Here is a 21,791-nt window from a genome sequence, read left to right as displayed (position 1 = left end):
TTTTACAATAAGAATTTCTAGCTTTTTCCATATATTTAACAAAAATAATTTCAGGAATACTGCAAATAAACAAAGCTTCACAGCTGGCAAGTTCAGCATATTGAATTCTTTTTTAAATACTCCTGTGCAGTGAGCTTGTCACTGTATATTAACTGTATAGAAATAATACTTGAATAATGAAAACGAGAGATGAATTGCTGCAGTTTACATGCATTTACACTCAAGGCAAAGTGTAAATGCATGTGCACTGGATGCTTTACCATTATTTCCTGGGTGCTTGTTTTGAATAACATATCTATTAAGATCTCTGAATCTATGCTATGCATGAAGTTAATTATTATACCTGACAGGTCACAAAAATGCTGTTGTTGTTGTTGTCATATCATTAAAAATATTTACTGCTTTTCCTAAAGAGAATAAAATAAGAGCAAATATTTTGCCACTTGGTTAAAAGATTGTGGTCTGATTGAATACACAATAACTCATGTGGTGTGCTCCCCACCAGCCCGAGGCACTCATAGCATAGAGTACAGCCAGTGTTTGTGTGTCAACACAATCAAATTAGGAAATCAATGTAGTAATATACGAACATACGAACAACGGTCTGGATGACCAGCATTACCATACCCATATGGAAGAACAAAGGGGATGTAGCCGAATGCTCAAATTACTGTCCTATCCGCCTACTATGTCACACGACGAAAATATTCGAAAGAGTCATCGATGCATGTCTTCGGGAAATTGTCAACGTCACCCCCAACCAATGCGGTTTTGTAAAGGGATGTGGAACAACTGACGCCATACACGCCGCCCGACTCCTGCTGGAGAAGCACAGGGGAAAAGAACAAGACGGTACATATTGCCTTCCTAGACCTTGAAAAGGCTTTCGACAGGGCCTCATATGGCACTCCCTAAGATCGCATGGTGTCCCTGAGGCGTACATCAAATGGATACAGCTCCTCTACGACAACGCCACCAGTTCAGTCCGATGCACCGCTGGACTATCACCTCCCTTCCCAGTTAGAGTTGGGGTCCACCAAGGGTCAGCTCTGTCACCCCTCCTCTTCATTCTATGTATGGATACCATCACGGCCGAGCTCCAGTTACCTCGTCCATGGTCTCTCCTCTTTGCCGATGACGTATTCCTCGCCAGCAAAGACAGAGAAGAGACCCAAACGACGACACAACTCTGGAAGACCCGGCTCGATGAATACGGTATGCGGCTCAATACGAAAAAGACCGAATACCTGGAAGGAGGCCCCCAAACTGATGGCACCATCATAACTGACAGCGAAGAGTTGAAGAAGACCGCTACTTGGGCTCAGTCATCAGCTACGATGGAAATATAACCTCCGATGTCCGAGCACGAATAAATGCAGCCTGGTTAAAATGGCGACAGGTCACTGGTGTCCTTTGCAACAGAAGAATGCCAGATCGACTCAAGGGAAAAATCTACAAAGCGGTGGCCCGCCCAGTAGCCCTGCTCCGATGGAGCTTCGGAATTACAAGACGGGACCATGTTACGAACAAAGACATACGGAAGCGAGTAGGTGTAGCCCCAATTAAGGAAAAGATGTTTGAGTCCCGCCTGAGGTGGTATGGACACGTGATTCGAAGCGATGAGAACTCTGTAGCAAAAACGGCAATGATGATCGACCCAGAAAGATGCCGGCCTCGAGGCAGACCAAAGAAACGGTGGATGGACAAAATTAAGGAGGACACCTTGGACAGAACCAAATGGAGAAACCTTTGCCGAAGAGCGGACCCTGCACCAGCGGGAACAACGCCAGGATGAAGAATATACGAACATATTGCCTAGAGACAGGCTTGCACCTTGAGTCAAGTGTGGGACATTGACTTTTGACTTAAGGCACAAAACCCATGAATTAAAACAAACTCTTATGATGAATCTCTTAAAAGCAATGAGTTAATAAAGAAAGTGTTCTTCATTTTCCTGAATACAATATATTAAAAGTGATGCAAATTTTTATTAAGAAAATACAGCACATGTTTTACAGAAGTATTGCACCCTCCCAGCATTCGGCAAAACCTGTCTGACACAGGATGTGCTCCATCATATCTTATCTTGGACACCTGTAGCATTTGCAATGTTTTTTTTTTGTTTGTTTTTTTTTTGGACATTTGCAATGTTTATTCTGTAACTTACCCGTCAACATTCATGTGGCTTTGGCAGTAGTAACAGCACCTTGGTATGTGTATGCACTTGCAGCAATACATTTTATACTTTTGTGACATTTTGAAACAACAAAAAGGTACGCATCCCCAAACACATTCTGACAGTGAATTTGTTGGGAAGTTCAAGTAGAAGAAAGACACAAAAGCAGCTTGACAATTGTATTTCCAGATTGCCAATATATGGCATCCATCAGTGCACCTATAAACCAGTAAAGACGTAAACTCTGTTTGCCAAAACATTTTCTTAACGCAGCAAAGTGCAAAGCTACATGTATAAACATTACCAATCACATGTGCATTAGTAGTTATTGACCTGTGAAGAGTGTGCGTAATGCTAAGACACGTCGCTACTTGTTCTTGTGTATAAAATTTCCCACTCTTTGAAAGAATTTCTCCAGCTTGTTTTCATGATGTCCACTGGCAGCCTGAGTGCTGTTGAGTTCAATAGCTGCCTCGCCTTTTTGAAGGCTTTTGGACTTCTCCTGGGACGGTTTGATTCTGAAGCTGTGTGGAGTGCGTAGAGAGGTTTTCTTTTCCGATGAGCCGAAAGGCTCAAATCTGCTCGACGGGCGATTCTCACCTCCTCGGTCTTTGCTCCAGCTGCTTGAGTGAAATCCAGGCCTTGTGTTTTTGTCAAAAATGCTGGGTTTCTTCTGTGTGGTGGTTTTGGAGAGAGCGCTCTGCGGAGGTTGTTGTTCTTTCTCAGCTTGGAATCGCGATTTTAAAGATTTTATGCCCTCCACGTTGTTCCTCTGGCGCTCTGAGGAGTAACTGAGAGAAATGCTTCTGCTTGGGAGATGTTTTTGTTCTATAACTGATGTTTTCTCCTCATCCTCAGCAGTCAGAGTGTCTGAGCTGTCCGCTGACGTGAGACTTGGTGTTTTTGAGTTCCTAATTGAATTCTCTTTTTTCTCTTGTATGTTCAGCAAAGATGTGATTTTCTTAGCACCTGTGCGGTTTGATTTATCAGTCAAATCCTTGCTTTTCACATCCAGGGCTGCTGCTGACAAAGCCCAGGCCGGTGGCTCCTGCCAAATGGGGCCACTGGGACTCTTTGTGCTTGTCATGCTCTTGACATCATAATGGGAGACAGATCTCTGATCTTCATTTAGATTTGACCCATGTCCTCCATTCAGTGCAGTCATTGCTGCTTCACTTTGGCCTTCTTGCATCCTTACAAAAGCATTGTACATGTGATTTGATGATTCGTGTGTGCTTGATCTCGGATCTGCCACACTGTGCCTTTTGACCCAGTTGTCACTGAAAATGTTAGGGTTTGTGATTATTTGCCTGTCTTTAGCTCGGCTCAGGTTGGCATATGAATGATAAGGGTTTCTACCTGTATCATAGCCTGCTCCTGTTGGAGTCCATTGCATGGATGAGTAGTGTAAATGACTGTTTTTTGTGGGGCTAAGACTACTAGAAGTATGTAGATATCTGTTTGCCTCCATTTGTTCTTGTACGGTTGGCCTGAGAGCAAGAGAGGACCTCATCCCTCCCTGCATGAACGGGCTAGCTTTGTCCAGTTGTTCAAACTGGTCTAAATAGTCACAAGAGTCCCCAAATGGGACATCAGGATTATTAAGATATGACTCGATCCTCAATGTACGCATATAGGACTTGGACATGTTCTCCAATGTTGGCATGTTCTGCTGCTTGGATAGAACTCGTTTGTCATTTCCGTTGTAAGACTGCAAATTGTGACTTCTGTGTATCTGTGGCACTTGTAAATAATTATTCATAGCATAGTTGTTTGCTCCATCTCTAGAGATATTCCAGTTGCTCCCTCTAGGCTTGATGTTCTGTGGGATGGATTCGTGTCCATCTTGCCTCTCTCCAGCATAGCTGTGCCTTTTGAAGAAGTTCATCTCCTCCACCGATTGAAATTCCTGAACACCAATGCCATTTTCCATCAAGGGTCTAAGTTTGTAATCTTCCTCTTCAAACAGCCTCTCTTCATAATCTCTTTGACCAAGGTTCCTCTCACGAGTCTTCCGATAGACTGTGTCCAGACTTTGCCTCAACATGTCCCTCCGCTGAAGATTTGGAGCAGAATGACAGTTTGGTAAAATCTGTTGCCCAAGTGACCCGTTTCGTTGGAGCAAACCCTCTGGAGGACATAGTTCAGGTGGCACGATCGATCGGGCATAGAGGGTTCGAAACTCCTCATCGTAGGACTTCACCAGATGTCCTGTGATGATCTGAACCATGCTCAGATTGATCTTCTCAAATGACCAGGTGAAACTGTAAACAAACAGGAAAATACTTGTATAAAAAACTGTATTTTGATTTGTTTCCCTTGGTTTACAGCTTAGATTTGTTATCCTCAAATAGTTGTTAGTCTCAAACTGAAAGGCTTTCACTTTAAATGAAAACCTTTCACTTAAAGGTTTGCACTTACAGACTCTAAGTACACTAGTAAAATACATTTACAACACCTGGAATACTGAAACTTTTTTTTCCACTATAAGTGCAGTCACATTTTCTACAAGCTTTTCACATTAATAAACAGCAAAAAGCTGAAACAAATAATAAATACTAACTGTGACAGAAATTTTGTAAAGAGCCAGAACAAATATAGTGCTGAAAGCTTTTTGTGTGCACCTCAGTGGTCTCAACCACAGCTCCGGTTGTATTGCAGTTTTGTTTACCTGTATGAGCCGTAAATTGCTGTGTGACAGTCAGCTAAAAGAAACTTCTGCTCCATTGCACCATGAAATTTAGCTCCTAATCGACAGCGGTAATCCTGACCTTTCACGGTGCGCACCCTCATGTTCTGCAATCAGAGCAATGAAAGGAGAGTGTCAGAACATATGTATGACTGTCACATTTTACAAGTGGTAATAATATGTCAAAGAGGAAATTAATATGTGATACAGGCATGCATATTGTACAGAATCATTCCGATTATTTGTTGAATCGTCGAGTTGTTGTTGTTGCTGTTGGCATGTAATTTCTATTTAAAAGGAACTTTGTAGGTGTGTTTGAGTCGTTGTAATCTCTCTCCAGTAATTACAACTCCACCCAAAAACAGGATTAACCAGATTTACTAATAATTTAACGCTTTAAAGTTAAGGTTTATTTTTTTTTAAAAAGGTCATTTGTTACTTTGCATATGGCAATAAACACAATTTTTTGAAAACTATCTTCTTAATTATTGTGAACTTTAAAAACATTTTAAGCCTGGGAAGATAATATTTACATGTAAGAATGCATGCACAGCCAAAACATCAAATAAATCCATTCCATCCTAAACTTACTCTCAGTTGTTGGAGTTTCACATCTTGGTTTTCAGCCATTGTCAGGAAACTTTTCAAATGGTAATCATCCAAAAGCACATAAACCGGGACTCCCCGTATTGAAGCGTCGACGGCTTCTTTGAATATATCCACATCAGTAAACACGTCCATTACAATGGCAATGACCTGCAAGGACAAATCAACAGTGAATAGTAAATCAATCTGACATCTGCAAGCTCATAAATGGTAAATTGCCTTAAATGAGACTCTGAAAAATCACTTATGAACAAAGTCTCCAACATGATTCCATGCTGAAGAAAAAGGGACACGATAAACGGCTACATGTGCTTATCTATAATCAATACATTTAAATGTTTGGAGCACTCAAAGCACTTTTTACCACAAGTCTTGTTTACCCAATCACATGCACATTCACACAGGCACTTTTTCTATACCTAAGCACTTTGTCTAACAGGCATGCACACACTCACACTCCAATGGATGCATCAGGGGCAACTTGAGATTCAGTATCTCCTGAGCCACAACCATCCATTGATCTCAAATCCATTTCAGTCACTCCTGGAACATTTTTGTGAGTGGGACCAAACTAGAGCCCTTTTGCTTCGTTCTTTGATTTCACTTCAGGTTCAGTAAGTGTACATAAAAGGTTCCTAATGATAATGCAGACGGTGAAATTCCTGGACGCTTTGAAAATAGCACTATCACACTGTGTTACTGCAGGATGTAATGAACCTATGTGTGACTTTACTGAGTGTTACTTTAATACATATTGTGCCTGGACTGTGTGTGATCTCCAATGCACTTTCATATATGCACTATTTAAAAATTAAAAGTTGCTGTCTGGACAGGCTTGAGACAGTGCAGCTGCTCTGTTTCATTAAAGATTTATTCCAGTTCCGTTTTCTTTACACTTCACTAGCATGAGAAGTGAGGGGGTGGGTTCTTTAGCGCTTTGTGAGCTTTAGGACTGAGATATGCGGGCACGCATTGATCACTTATGTTGATACTTTCCTGCCATTTTCTGGTGAACATGCTGCTTTAATTAACAGTCAGCTCAGACTTTTAAAAAAGCAATCGTCCACTACGCAAAACTGACACAGGCTGTTTACTGAGGTGTAAACTGCTTCTTATAATGCAGTAATCGAAATTACTATAAAAATAGTTCACACACTCATTTCTCATGATGGTGAGTTGCAGAACCAGATTTTGGCCCAGGCAGACACTCCTTTTCCCTGAAGGAGAAAGGTGCTTCTGACATGCTTTTGTGATCAATGCGTGCCCGCATATCTCAGTCCATTGTTGCTGGTAGCTCTGATTACCTGTCTTGCATCCTGAATGTGCTTCCGGATGACTTCTTTAATTGTTGGGCTGTTTAGTCTCGGTGGATGAAAGAGCAGATCTATATTAGTCTGTAACATTTCATGCAAAACCTCCGGCCACCCTAAGTCCAGATTTGGCATTTCCACATCTGAGTGCATGGGCCAATATGTCCCAGAGGATGATTTGGTATCCGAGGGATCTTTGATTTCCTCGGTCTGGGTTTGAGGTGGGAGCTGTTCTGCATTTCCAGTGATGAAGAGGATCTCATCTTCGGAGAGAAAGCTCCCGAGCCGTTCTCCTTTTAAGAACTCCTGGTAACTGTCTCTGCCGCCATTCACCAAGCGATCAATTGCCAGCCGATACGACTCCTTATAGTGAGGCTGAATGAAATCCTCTGATTTAAATTCACCTCGCAAGGAGGACAACAGGGAAAACTCTGGAGACTCCATGGCTCCAGACTTTTTCATTAGGACCTGTAATAGAAAATGAAAATCAATGACATAATGTTAGAGGATCAGAGAGCAAACAGTGCAACAGGGTGGAACATGTTGACTCATGGCAACCCTAACGAGGAAAGGTAAGCTGTAATGCAGTATGCGGAAAGTTGTTAATGTTAAACTATACTACAGTTTGCATGGAAAGGTCAAAGAGTACATTAAAGGCAGTGTTCTTATATAAAGCAGTAAATTATTTAATGTTCTAGATCGTTTATGAGGTGATGAAGATATTAAAAGGCATGTTTAAAGATGTATTTTAGGCATTTTCCAGGCCTTATAACATATTACAGACAGGAAAGCAAACTCTAACCCGAGCCTCTGATGGAGGCCTCAGCATGTGGATCGCCTTCTCAACCAGGTGAGCTATAGTCCTGGTCAACACATGGTTTGTTTTAATGGCGTGTACAGGCCTAATCGGCGAAAGTATTTCAGTTTGCCTCAACAACATATAATCAGTTTTTTACGACGCTGTTTCGAAACCTGAAAGACTTAAAAATTCACATCAAGGAATTTCCACTGTACAGTTGAAATGTAAATAAAACCAACCTGTTTTCACTTCTGTCACTTTTATCAACGTGAAGACCCAGCATGGTTGGATGGTTAGAAAGGTGTAGTTGTTTTTCACCTGACGTTAAGGTGAGCTCACCACTAGAAAAAGAAATCAGGGGCTGTACAAAGAGCTGTTTACTGATTAGCTAACCAGCATTTCCTCAGTAACACTCAATAATAAGATATGATAAATTACTTGAGAAGAGGGTGGTAAATATCTCATGCTTCAGCATGCCCATGTTATATAAATAACACAAAATAAAATTGCTAAACCAGGAACTACATGATAATTTGCTGTCAGTAGATTTATATTTTAAGTGGTTTTTAATGTACTCTGGTAAATCTGGTCTGTGTTTTACACTTATTTTGGTTTTGAAAGCTGTTTTGAAATACTGAACACCATATCTGCTCCTTCCATGTTTAAATGTGAATCGCTTCAAACTGGGGTGCCCTTTTGCCCCTTTAGAGTTTAGATTGACAGATTGACAGCTTAAAGCTATTGCCCCTGTTAATATTAGTACTGGACAACAGGAAATAAAAAAAAACACTGTAACCTTTAAAGCCCACGGTTTTCATAAATTCGGTGATCCAGGTGCTTCCCTGTTATATTTGACATTATATGTCCAATCAGGTCTCACCAGATTAATGCAAACACATGTCGGCTGAACAAACGAGTGTTACAATTTAAACATTCAAGCTTTTCACTCTAGTTTCACATTAATGTTGGCTAAGTGTAGAGAGCGTAGAGTCAAATTTGCACTCGCCCTTTTCGCTTTTACTTTCCTCTATGGGAAAGTGTGAGTGGAAATTATACTTTCACTGCCGACTTTGCTGCAGAGCATGAACCATTGCCAACATACAGATCACCTTATGTACAGCTGTTTCTTATACCTGTTTTCAGGTACCTTTTCAGCTTTCTTGTACATTCTGATTTTATACATGCGCAGTTATTTACATTTTGAGTTAGATCTCAGTTATCAAAGCTCCTTCAAGTGTGCGGCTTGGTTGTGCTGCTTTTCTGGTAAACAGAAATGTCAAAAGGCTGAGCAGCTGTTATCGCAACGCGTTTAATCATAGGACACACACCTCATAACAACGGCTTCTGTTTACATTTATTCATAAATCTCCCAGTGTTCATTCATTTGAAAGCGAGGCATTTGATATTCTTACAGCCGCTCGCTGAATGTCTCTCAGCGGCTTCAAAAGCTTAGTGAGCTAGTCACAACAATGTTATCTAATACTCAATAACAGTGACTTACATTTAGATTCCTGACTCTGTGAAAATCCTCTTGACTGCTCCCAGAATATCCCGCTTACATTTACATACTTTCAACTTATGTTCAATGTTTAGAGACTCATGTGTGCCTACTGAAAAAGACAAAGAAGCAGAGGTGTCTCAACATGATAAGCAGTCTGCAGGTTGAGGGTGTGGATTCCAGTTCTAACATGCAAATTATCAGACTCGAAACTCGCTCACAGGGAGTCATAAACCTGTTTCAGACCTAAAGCCACTCCCCTTCTGTATTTGGGTACAAAGTTCAGAATGACGAAAATCTAGCATATTGACGGACACAAAGAGGTTTTGTTAATACATCGGGAATAGCGGCACAGCACTCCTCAAAGACAATACATTTTAATTTTAGAGTGTGACTCTATTTATTGTTATGTATGGCAAGGAATGTTGGTTTAAAATCAAATAAAACATTTGCAGTGTCTTCACATAGATGACTCCTATAAACCCATGTGAACTCAAACCAGAAAGATTACTCATTATCTTAACCCCTGTGGCTGAAATGTCAGGGTGGAGCTACTCAAACTTATTTTGCTGACACAAGTCACATCCCTTGTCCTTTTTGGTCAGCACTCAATTGGTAATGAAAAAGGGGCTATTGGGTAACAAAGCCGCAATCACTAAAGCATTTTACCTGATGCGAACGAGTCTAAAGGACAACAACTCAAACAGCCAGTTTAACTTTGTTCAAGGGCTGGGTGACTGCGAAATAATGTGTCTAACATAAACAAGACATCCATAAAAGATGTTTGTTACACATTTACATTTACAGAACCCAAGTGTGTGTCAGACTGAGACAAATGTATTCTCTGTTGCATGTCCGTTTACAGTATACAGTGTGTTATCATGGATTAGGGACGACCTGAATTTCAGTTTAATTACTTTATTTGCTGACTATTAAACTGAAATGACCAAGTGTGACAAGAACAGTGTTCTAACCTCCCTGTCTCGGTGTATCCAAATGCCATTAGCCTCAAAGCACTCAAAGCATTTTTCAGGCCAGTTCAGGTTTATATATCATGCTGAGGACTTTAACAACAATTGATTAACTAACACCACAGCTGAAATAACCATTAAGCCTGTGCCTAGAGAAACAGACTCCCCTCCAGTCCACTCCCTGCAGCCTCAGTTTGAAAATATGTCTGTTTAATCTCTGGGAAAGTTAAAAAAAAAACAACAGTCTGACATTTTAGGAGGTATCCATTTAACCGATAGTCAAAAGATAGCTTGAATTATCCTTGCAACAGCATGAAGACTGGAAATGGGAGAAAATGGCTCATCCAAAGATGACCTGCCTACCAGCACTCCTAAAACCTATCAGCATCCTAAATGGATTTTTTTTTCTCTTAGATGCAAAATAATTATTAAGCACAAACACTATTACAGGTCCAGCAGAGTGAAACGATTTAAGCGACTGCTTATTCTGTTTTCAATTAACTATCAATTAACTTTCACAGTGTGCTAAAGCACATTCAGTCCCAACTAGTTAAGACTACCATGGCTTATCAGTTTGCCTAGTTCTTTTTCTTCTGTGCATCACATTCTTTTAATCAGTAAATAAATTCTGTCTTAAGTAACCTGTTCCTAATAATATGACCAAGATATGAAAATCAAGTTCTTTTACATATATGTGTCTCACTGAGCTAATGCTGAGAAATTAAAGCAATAATATGATGATTATTTAAGAGGGACTTGATCAAAAAAGCGCCTGTCTCATTACATTATTCCAAATTACTTGTCTCTGGTCAAAGATTCATGGGAATGTTTGCTCATGAAAAAATGGCATTGTTACATACAGTGTCGACACTCTGCTCCTGGGTCAGGGCTCACACACCTCGGGTAGTTCTCCAGGATTTCGCTTGAAAAGTAAAACCACAACGAACAAAATCTCTGCACCATTGTTCTGTCTTGAGTCTGGGTGTGTGTGGATTAAGTAACGTATGCAGGGAGTTTCTTTTCCTTAATCGGCCTCCTTGTGAGTCACCTTTTGTGACACCCAATCCCTGTAGTCATGGTCAGTTCCTCAGGCTGTTCTCAGCTCCTGCCGGCAAGTCTGAGCAAGTGGTGTGTTGTTATGTCGCTGTGCAGCGCCTGTAATCAGTTAACTACAGCTCTGACATCTTGATAAACATCAGTGCTGAAGCAAGAAACTTGTCACTGAGTACGCTCAAAATAAAGAAGGAACTTATTAGTCTTAGAAGCATTTAAAACTTATGCTGCATTCCTATAGCTTTTTGCTCTTTTTGTATTTGAGAGTAAAAAAAAAATGTTTTGACTAGTTTTCCATATTGAGAAATCTCTAGAGACTAAGCAGCAGGCTTAGTAGACAACTGCTTAAATCTTAAATCATTCCTCTTGCAACATTTAAATGAATGGTTTACAGTGTAATCAGTATAGAAGTATGCTCACATACAAGGTGAAATCAAAGGTTTCGGCTGTTGTAAATTACAGGTGTAATTATGCATGCTGGATTTGTATCTGTTAAACACGGGAGGAAGTGTTATATCACTGCTTCGGTGCAGAAGCTTGATCACACCTTGTTTAGTGGTTTGGATTTTTAGTTAATAGCCCACACAAATCAAACATTGCTGCCAGGCTAACCACAACTTTAAGTAACAAATGGAAAAACACAGATGCCGGAAATGCATCCAGACAAACAGTAGTCAGGTTCTTTATGGTCACTCATTATCTGCTGTGGTGGGTAAATACATACTTTCCTGTCCTGACTTGATGGTTCAGCAGTCAGCCAAGGATGTGGATAGGTGGTTCACCCTCCAGCTTTTCATCAAGCCAGCTCAACACAACATATTAGAAATTCAGTTTTGAAGTTACGCTGATACTCATTTCTGGTGCCCTAGCAGAAGCTAACCGACCGTCCACTTCATCCATGAACCAAGCTCTCAAACAGTAAGACAGTCTACTAAAGTGGACTGTATATGAAAAATGGGAATTCAAGATTCAGAGACTGAAAAGTGGAGCCATTGTAACCTAACATTTTTTTTCTGTTGGCCAGTAGGGGAAGATATATTTGATTTTTTTAAAAGCGCCCAGGGGTGGGATTCTATTGGTGCTGTGAGGCTGTAACTCAGGATGTGGGTCAGGTCCTCTACTAATCAGAAGATAGGTGGTTCAGTCGCTGCCAAAGTATCCCTGGGGCAAGATACTGAACCCCAAGTTCCTCTCCAATGCGTTTATCACAGTGTGAATGCTAGATAGAAAACACTTAGGTAAAGCAAAAGTGTGTGTGTGGTTGGGTAAATGAGGCATGTTATATAATGTACACTGAGAGATTCTCAAGGCAGCCGAGAGATGCAATCTCTCCAGGGAGTCCTGGGTGTGCCCTGGGGCCTCCTCCTAGTAGAACATACCCAAAATGCCTTATCTAAAAGGCATCCTACACAGATGCCCAAATCCTATCAACTGGCTTCTTTTGAAGTGTGAGATCATCTTGTGAGACAATGGAACAAAGTGCAGCCAGCGTCCAAAGAAGAGCTTTGAATGTCCTTTAAAAAGACTGGTGAACTATTCCTAAAATAGTTCTATTGGTTATACAGACTTTCAAGTTCATTAGACTTGTACAAACTCTGTCTTTGCCTGTGCTGTATTTCCATTTCTGTTTGCATGTCTTAATAAATGGTTTCACTTAATTCTAATTTACCTAGTGAAATATAAAGAAATGAGGGGTTGCTCAAGACTTGCACAGTACAGCACCTTACAGATATTGTATCTATACACTTTCTAGTCATATATGGCAAAACATAGATTTATAAAATTATGATATTTTCTTAATTTAAAAAAAAACCCTTTGCTTTTATATCCCGCCCATCAATGAATGGGAGGGCAAAGGGGTCGATATGCTGAAGCTTTTACTGACAACAGAAACTGAGAGAAACTAATGGGGAGAGATGTGGGAAGACTTACATATGTGCATTTTTCTGTAGTCTAAAAAAGAACACATTCAAACAGTGTAGTTAAATTTGATGCAAATTGAAGACTATTTTTTAATTTAAAGGCACTCTACAGCACACAAATCAGTGCCAATTAGTTTCATAAAATGAGAATCCAACATGTTTTCCACTCAAGTACATTTTAAAGTAAATGGTAAATGGCCTGTATTTATATAGCGCTTTTCTAGTTAAAGTTAAAGACGATGTCAGCTGATGGCACTTATTTTAAAACCCGTTTTGCCCCACTGGCAACAATTGTTGCCAAAGTTTATCACTGTCATTTTCGACTCACAATAAAAAATCTCAAAGGTACTAATGCAACTTTTTCCACTTATATGCTAGTAGACAACTTAGACAAAGGTTTTGATTTTTAAAAAATCGTTTCCAAGTGCTTCCTATCGCATGACATCATCTGCTTCCCGCTCTTTCTGGCTGAAGACATGGCGGATGCAAATCATCCTGGAAAGAGGTAATTTTCATAAATTTCTTATGACTTTCCCCCCAAACATATTTATAATTATTTAATCATTCAAGTCTCTAGAGTAACCCTCCCCAAAAAAATTGTACCTAGGATAAATATTTTTTTGTTCATGGGCTTATTTCTGTGAGTGGCAACAAAAGTTGCCAGTGGGCACATAGCATGTCGCTAACTAAAGGAAAACACTGTCTGCAGGATTGCTCCTAATTTACTTATTTAAAATTGTAGAATGATGTACAATGGCTCATTTTAGTCCTTTTAGAATAATTCCTAGCTAAATAAATTCACAGGTATTCAAGGCCTCTGTGTATAGGATTTTTATACATTACCATACATCATTTTCTTGCTAGCTAAAATTCGCTTGCTAGCTAACATGTATGTTGTCCTTTCCTTAGGTACACCGTAGCAGAGATCCTGGCCATGCTGCAGGACTCTGAAACTGTGGCGGACATCACAGTTGTGCCTGAGTCAGAAATGCACGCACATGACACAGACTGTGACAGTGACCAATCTGATGATGAGGCCACTGGTGACCATAACCGCCTCCCATCAAGAATACTCAAAGGTGAAGGCTTTCTACCTAATTCGGACATGCAGCTGCCAAATCCCCCCGATGATGATCCTGGGTGCTCATCCTCAGTGAGTCAGACAGAGACTAGAAAGGTCAGTGGCACAAATGAAAATGTGACCAGTCAGATTGTTGGGCCCATGCTCCACAAAACTAAGAACCAAGACAGGAAATTCAAAAAAATCAAAATTGCGGCCAAAGCACCAGCACAAGCCAACAAAAAATATCAGATCCCTCGCTATGTCCCCAAAGAACATGATCCTGGCTTCACATCAGATGATCCAGTGGATATCTTCCTCACATTTTATCCCAAGTCCCTCAGAGATGTCACACTGGAAATGTCCAATCTCTACGCTGAACAAAAAGGGAAAACGCTCAACCTGACTGAGGATGAACTTCTTACATTCTACGGTATTCTGTTGATCAGTGGATACAACACAGTCCCAAGGCGGCGTCTTCTCTGGTCAGACGATTGTGATGTCAGCAACAATGCTGTAAAAGATGCCATGCGGAGGAACAGGTTTGATGAAATTATGTCTTCTGTTCATTTAGTAGACAACATGAAGATCACAGCTGACCCGTTCTTCAAGGTGCGTCCCCTTTTTAAGCATCTAAATGACATCAACAACGCAATCCCGATAGCAGAACATGTGGCAGTAGATGAGATGATGATTGAGTATTTTGGAAGGCATGGGTGCAAACAGTTTATTAGAGGGAAGCCTATTCGTTTTGGGTATAAAATATGGAGCTTAGCATCCTCCTCCGGGTTTGTCCATCAGATGGAGCCATATGTAGGAAGCCACACACATCTGGTGGAAACTGGACTTGGTCAGGGTCCAAGTGTGGTTCTTGGCCTGGCAGAGAAAGCTGAAGTGCCACCTGGAGTCAAGTTTTACCACGACAACCTCTTCACAACCCTGTCCCTGGTGGATGAGATGACCCTGAGAGGCTATGGCAGCTGTGGCACGATGCGACAAACTCAGCTCCATAACGTTCCCTTCACAGCACCCCAGACCTTCAAGAAGACACCCAGAGGAGATGCTGAGTATCTGGTTGAGGCAGAGAAGCTGATTGTAAGGTGGAATGACAACAGCGTGGTCACCGTGGTGTCGAACATGGAGCGGGAGTTCACCGAAACTGAGGCGAAGAGATGGAATAAACAGAAGCGGACTATGGACAAGGTCAGACAGCCCAAGTGTATCCAGGACTACAACACACACATGGGAGGAGTGGACCTGCATGACCAGTTTGTCAGCCGCTACAGAGTCAACATCCGGTCCAAGAAGTGGTGGTGGCCATGCTTCAGCTGGGCCCTGAACAGTGCCATGGTGAACAGCTGGTGCTATTACAGGTACACAAGGCTGTATGTTATTTAGTGATATCACAATCGAGTTGGTGATGTTTGACTCGAGGTCATCGCTAGTGCTCTTCGGTCGACAAGAGCAACAGTGATGATATCCAGACCAACATCACAAACTCAAGTGTGATATTGCTTTTACAGAACATTCTACATATGGGGCATGACGTTGTAGAAAGGATGAAACGATGCACATTCATGCATCTATCATGCTTGTTTTGTCATTCATTTAGGTCCTGGAAAAGCGGGGAGAAGGATCTCCTCTCCTTCCAGAGGCTGGTAGCCCAGACCCTCCTCCTGCGCCATGTAACAAAGCCAAGTAGGCAGGGCAGAAGATCTTCAATGGCGGTGGCGATAACTGATGCCACCAGGTTTGATAATTTGAACCACTGGCCCTGCAACACTGGTAGCAGGTACAAGCGATGCAAGAACTGCGGCGGACGCACATCATTTGCGTGTGGAAAGTGTGATGTGCCACTACATGTGGAGTGCTTCAAGAAGTACCACACTGAGTAGAACATGCATGAAAGATGATGGAATGTATGGGAAGAAATATGTTATATATGTATATATGTTTTTAGAGGTTCTAAGAAAAAAATGTTTGTTGAGTTTTTGAGTATAAAAAAATTGAGAATAAAGAAATCAGTTCAAATTGTTTGATGTTTTGAATTTTATACAGGGGGAACCTGAGGCTCCACCTTTTTGTTATTATTTATTATGACTATATTATTATTTTGTTCTTATTATATTATTATTATTACTTCTCTATTATTATTATTAGGTGACATTTGACCTAGTGAAAAGCTGTGTGACTACTGGCAACAATTGTTGCCAGTCATAAAAATGCTATTTTCTTCAAAAAAAAGTACAAAATGGAAAAAATAAATACATAACATGATTCAGAGGGACTCAACTGATAAAATGATATGCCTTACAACTCTGAAAAAAATCTGGGCACAAACGGGTTTTAAACCTTTTTTCTTGTGTTTTTTTGTTTATTGTTTCTGAATCACTGAACCCACCTAGCCCTAACCTCCCACAGTAATGAAGGAAAAACTTCTCATTTGTGGTTTTCCCTTCTTCAAAACAATGTCTTCACACTGTGTCTAACTCAAACAGAATGCATTGTTCTTCAGCTTGTTAGATAGCACTGAATCAAAGCCCCACACTGGCATTCAGATGTCAGTTAGAAGGTCCATTTTCATGAGGCCGTGCTAACACCCGCAGTTCCCAATTTTTTCCCCCGTTGTGTTCACATTCAGTGCATGGTCATGTCTGCACTGCAGCTTTCTCTTTTCACTTTCAGTGAGTTTATCGTTAAAAAGTAAAAGTAAAATTAAGTACATGACTCCGTGTCAGTACCCAGCCTTTAACATGGGCTGAAAAACTGCCCCTGGTGGTGTCGTTACAGTGAATCATAGAAAAGCAATATGGCTGTATTCTTACTAGAAATAGCAGTGCTTGAAAAACAAAGCATTCCCTTTTTTGAACATTAAAGTACTCATTAGCATTCGTGCATAAAGTCTAACAAAAGATTTTCCACTGTCATCTCAAAATGGTCTGACATCTGTGCCAAATACTTAAAATATAAACTGTTTCCTGGAAACAAGTACAAACACAGAGCCGCCCTCAGCGCTATTTCAGAGGAATTAAGTAAAGCTAAGGTGCTGAAGGAACTATAGAAACTTTTGTACCTTAGAAGTGCACAGTGTGCCATTTGACCATGCTGTATATGACAGCTGTTTTGGTTTGAGGTTGAAAACGATCATCACCTTCTCTATTTTCTGCTACCCACAAAAGTATGAAGAGGACAGAATCTCAGTGAACTTAAATTTTAGTATCCATTTATTAGCTAACAACAAATAGCTAACAACACAGCTATTTTTGTTAGCTATTTCATGGATCGTGGGACATTTAATATTGCTGACTTTTATAAGACTGTAGCAAACCACATCTTCATTTCTGATGGTCCAATGTCAAATATTTTTGTCAAGCATTTTTAAACGGAGTTTTGTGATTACTGAAGAAACTCCAGAGAAATTGTTGCTGCTGGTGCAACTGGTCGGTCGCAATGACTGGTGGGGGGTGGAGTTGAAAATGTGCAATTTTTAAAAAAGATACTTGTCCCATGTATACAGAATGAAAAGCACAGACAGTGGCTTCAGTGTGGCTCTGTTTTGATTTTGCTCTTCTTAATGTTTAAACTTCACTCTTCTTTACAAGTGACTGCCACACTAACAACAGCAGAACAAGAGTAGCCCACAGACCAGTTGCCTTTATCTGGCAACAGACAGATTCTCTCTGCAGGTAGACAGTCCCTACTGTCATCACGCTGTCAATGGAAACCCATTTTCAGCCCATCACTGTCAAGGGTCTTTGTTCTGTCTGCTGGAATTTATCTTATGCTGGTTTCTCAACACTTGTAACTCAAAAGGCTGACTAAACTCGCCGAAGTGACAAAACATTTGACAGGTTTAAAAAAGATTCAAAAAGCTAAATAGAATGTTTTCATCTTGAAAATCTGACAGCTTAAAGCATGCAAGTAAATTTCCATAAGTGAAGACTTTAATTCAAAATTCAGTGATCTTTTTTAATGAACACACAGTTTTTATTTTTAAAAACATTAAAACATCTTGAAAATGTGAAATATGTAACTGGAGGATTTATTTAAGTTCCCATAACTATCCTGGGGCTTTTATTTTGAAAATCACACTACAAAATAACTGTAGCTGTATGTGCAAACTGAGAAGTTGTACTTTGAGAAGTCCATACATTTTAAATCACACTGGTCTCCCGATCAACCAATGGCTTTTATTTTGAAAATACAACACACCTGGTTCTTCCTGTTAGCTACTAACAGGGTCTGGGACTGTTGTCTGTTGTACATCAGTATGTGTCACGAGAAAGCAGAAGACAGCTTTAAAATTGTGTGCGCGTCTGTGTTTTACTTTACTACTGCCAGCAGGGCGATGTAGGCTGAAGTCAAACACAAGGTGATCATTTAATGCTGATAAGACCAGAGATTAACAAAGTTCAAAATCCAAAGATTAACAAAGACCAAAGCTAGGTATACAAATCTATGAAGCACAGGAAACTACTTCAAGAGAACAAGCAGCTTCATGGAAAATGTGACAAAGGTGAGACAAACAAATCTCTACCGAAATAAAACAGGAAATAAAAAAAAAAACTGAACAGGGGATAACAAGTCGACACAGGGAGAACAAACAGGCAGGGAAACACAAATGAAACTGAAGGAAAAGAATGAAAACAACTCTTATGAATAACAAGCTAAGGACTAACCAAAACTTACAGAACCCCAAACAAAGAAAATCTAAAATAAAAGACTTGAACAATAAGCTCAATATATACAGGAGCCGCTCGTAAATATAATACATAAAACATATATATACATAAAAGTATAAACAACACTGGTAGTCTAATTTTTCAAAAGAAACAAAGGGCAAACCCAAACATGAATCATACACAAAAAGAACAAAGAACTCTCAAAAACGTTTAAAAAGACCCAGGACCATGACAGAATGGCAGCTTACATACTGTATTTACCTACATACATACATGCTGTTACAATTTGTCTTAAAACAGAGTTTAAATTATATCCTTGACTCAAAACATGTTTTTGTATTTTCTGTACTTTCATTGCCAAAGGAGACGGTCACAGACTGTCAGCGACACCACAGATATAACAGATAGATGGCTAGATAGCTTTAAATACACTGAAATGTGTATAATTTCAAACATGGCCTTATAATCAGACTCAAGCATTTGCCTGGGAGACAGACAGGTATTTGGTGTGATTGCACAAGACAAATATCAGCCAATCACAGGGTTGATAGTTGGGCGAGAAAGGATATTGAAATTAACCATTTAGATGGAAATATTCAACTGAATCAATTTTTCAGCCGCCCATTGCTTATATCTGGAATGCAGCCCAGGGCTAAGGGTACAAATCATCTAGAATTAAATGGAGTTTCCAAAACATTTTATTTGAAATTACAATGTAATTATATTTACTTGAAAATGTGTAGATACATATTTGTATCCTTTTGGGGGGGGATAACAGCCTGTAGTTGTTTGCTATAGTTTTCAACAAGTCTCACTCATGTCTCCTGAGCAATCCTGGCCCATTTTTCTCCTCCAGATTTGATGGTTTTCTGACATGGACCTTGGTCTTCAGTTCACCCCACAGATTTTCAGTGGGATCAATCGAGTCAGGACTGTGTGCAGGCCAGTCAGTAAGGTTCACTTTGGTCTTATTCTCTTCTTCCTGAGAAAACGTTGACAAAACAAATTTCATACACTAATGGAGTAATAATTCATTTTATCACAGGAAAGTAGAAATACCTAAACTGTAAGTCATCTTATACGCAGAGCCTCTGTGTTATTTAGTTATTTCCCCATTTTACACTGTAAATATGTTGTAATTGTATTATGTGGCTTAAACCTTGCCTTTTAAACATTTTGATTATGAGTTATATTGCCATGAAACATTGCTGTTTCACTATTCAGTTGTGCTGCTATTTTTAGCACTTTGCACTAAAAAAAACTTTTCCACGTTAAAAATTATGTGTGATTCTGTTCTCTAGGCATATGAGCAGTCAGTCTGTGTATGGTGGACAGATAAAGAGATACCGGTGATTCTAAATTGCCCATAGGTGTGAATGTGAGCGTAAATGATTCTCTGCCTCTCTGTGTTAGCCCTGCGTGGCACACCCCAAGGTGCACCCTGCCTCCGGCCCTGTGATGGCTGGGATAGGCTCCAACATATCCCAGGGACCTGAAATTATGGTCTTACTAATAGATTTTTTTTTCTGCTTTTCCCACTCTGTTGGTTAATTCATCCACTCTGACCCCGCCTTTCACTTGAATGAGTATTGATGGAGATTATTCAGATTTTTGCAACAAATTATGAAATGATTTGTAAAAAGTAATTAAACCAAAGTGCTAGCAGTCATAACACTGCCAAGCCATGTGTAGGAGGCTCCAAGGAAGAAAAATAATAATAAAAAAAAAAAAAGGAGTTCAGTTGATCATAATATTGTCATAGCTTCTGCTAAGGCCATGCTAAAGATTCATTGGCAGGACACGCTGGAAGAAAGTTCAAGGATTTTAATGATTTTAATGAACACTTCAAATTTATAACGAGTAAGTATTTATCCTTATTCAGAAATCTCTGTTCCTTTGCAAGATTAAGTCTTGTTACCATCAAGTGGTTTGACAGATGAGTGTGTTTCTATTTCCAAGCTGGTTGCTGGTTCAAGTAGTTATTGCTTTTACAGTGGAGGTTACAGGCGAGTCTTTGGGTGGCACAAGCACAGAAACAGGTAAGAATACTGTTTCTGATGAGTTTGAGCTCAGAGAAGTATTTTCTTGTGGGTGGGAGTGGAACACAAGTTTCTCCAGAAGCAGGTGGCTACAGCAGGACAAGATCTGTGACAAAAGAAGACAGGTCTGGTAAGTGCATTGAACGGATTAACAGGTAAGCAAACAAAGCATGAGAGCTGTGGGTTCTGTGGTAGTGAGTTACAATAACACAATGTATACCAGCAGTCCAACAAGGAACACAGAGGACAAAGATAGAGAACGCAGGTTAACCTGGGAGGACACGAGCATGGCAAACATATACAGGGTGGGCCACTTATATGGATACACCATAATAACATGGGAATGGTTGGTGATATTAAAGTCCTGTTTGTGGCACATTAGTATATGTGAGGGGGCAAACTCCTCAAGATGGGTGGTGACCATGGTGGCCATTTAGAAGTCGGCCATCTTGGATACAACTTTTGTTTTTTCAATAGGAAGAGGGCCATGTGACACATCAAACTTATTGGTAATGTCACAAGAAAAACAATGGTGTGCTTGGTTTCAACGTAACTTTATTCTTTCATTGTTTCATTGCTTTCACTTCCATTGTTTGCAACAATCTGACCAGGGGTTTTTAAATTTCATTCATCTATTAATTTTATATCCATATATTGCTTTTCTGTAGCCAACTCTGAGCATTAAAGGTGATTGATCTAAATATCCATAGTATCCATCCTAACACTGGTATTGATATCCAACCAATACTAGCTTTATAGCACTGATATCTTAATTCTCGCCTATAAGTTCAGAGTGTAGACCAATGAATTGTGTTACTTTTACATACACTATGGAAGTGTCTGTAGAATGTGTTCAGAAATGATTGATCTCATAAATTATGACACACTGCTCTCCCCTACTTAGGCTGCTTTTATAGGTTAAAAGTATCAGTATTGGTATGGATACAGGTATTGGTGTGAAAATTTGCAGTACTGCACGACACTGC

General features: G+C 40.0%; 2 protein-coding genes across 6 annotated transcripts in view; both read right to left on the bottom strand.

The window, feature by feature from the left end:
* Positions 1 to 2,109: 2,109 nt before the first annotated feature.
* sack1b (scaffolding CK1 anchoring protein B) lies at positions 2,110 to 11,013 on the bottom strand. Of its 3 annotated transcripts, XM_085477906.1 has the most exons (6): positions 9,082 to 9,279; positions 7,820 to 7,921; positions 6,776 to 7,249; positions 5,457 to 5,621; positions 4,848 to 4,972; positions 2,110 to 4,440 (listed from the first exon to the last, which is right to left on the bottom strand). In XM_085477906.1, exons 3-6 carry the CDS (start codon positions 7,241 to 7,243, stop codon positions 2,544 to 2,546), a joined length of 2,655 nt encoding a protein of 884 aa, XP_085334032.1. In that variant the 5' UTR covers positions 7,244 to 7,249; positions 7,820 to 7,921; positions 9,082 to 9,279; the 3' UTR covers positions 2,110 to 2,543. The 3 variants fall into 3 exon arrangements, with proteins under 3 accessions (XP_085334032.1, XP_085334033.1, XP_085334031.1); XM_085477907.1 differs by lacking the exons at positions 7,820 to 7,921; positions 9,082 to 9,279 and adding an exon at positions 10,910 to 11,013; XM_085477905.1 differs by lacking the exon at positions 7,820 to 7,921.
* A 9,518-nt stretch (positions 11,014 to 20,531) lies between these two features.
* mlip (muscular LMNA-interacting protein) overlaps positions 20,532 to 21,791 on the bottom strand; it is a 74,802-nt gene continuing 73,542 nt past the window's right edge. For 2 of the 3 annotated variants that reach the window (XM_085477901.1, XM_085477903.1), the window contains one exon: positions 20,533 to 20,911. In XM_085477901.1, the coding sequence (XP_085334027.1) occupies positions 20,895 to 20,911 (17 nt within the window). In that variant the 3' untranslated portion in view covers positions 20,533 to 20,894. Of the gene's footprint in view, positions 20,912 to 21,791 lie in introns of all 3 variants that reach the window. The other variant, XM_085477902.1, reaches the window with a different exon arrangement.

This window comes from Copadichromis virginalis, linkage group LG13, assembly GCF_057382275.1.
Source record: "Copadichromis virginalis isolate Kocher_CV1m ecotype Utaka linkage group LG13, C_Virginalis_male_GT1.1, whole genome shotgun sequence".
NCBI classification, from domain to species: Eukaryota; Metazoa; Chordata; class Actinopteri; order Cichliformes; family Cichlidae; genus Copadichromis; species Copadichromis virginalis.
This window is presented reverse-complemented; position numbering and strand designations above follow the sequence as displayed.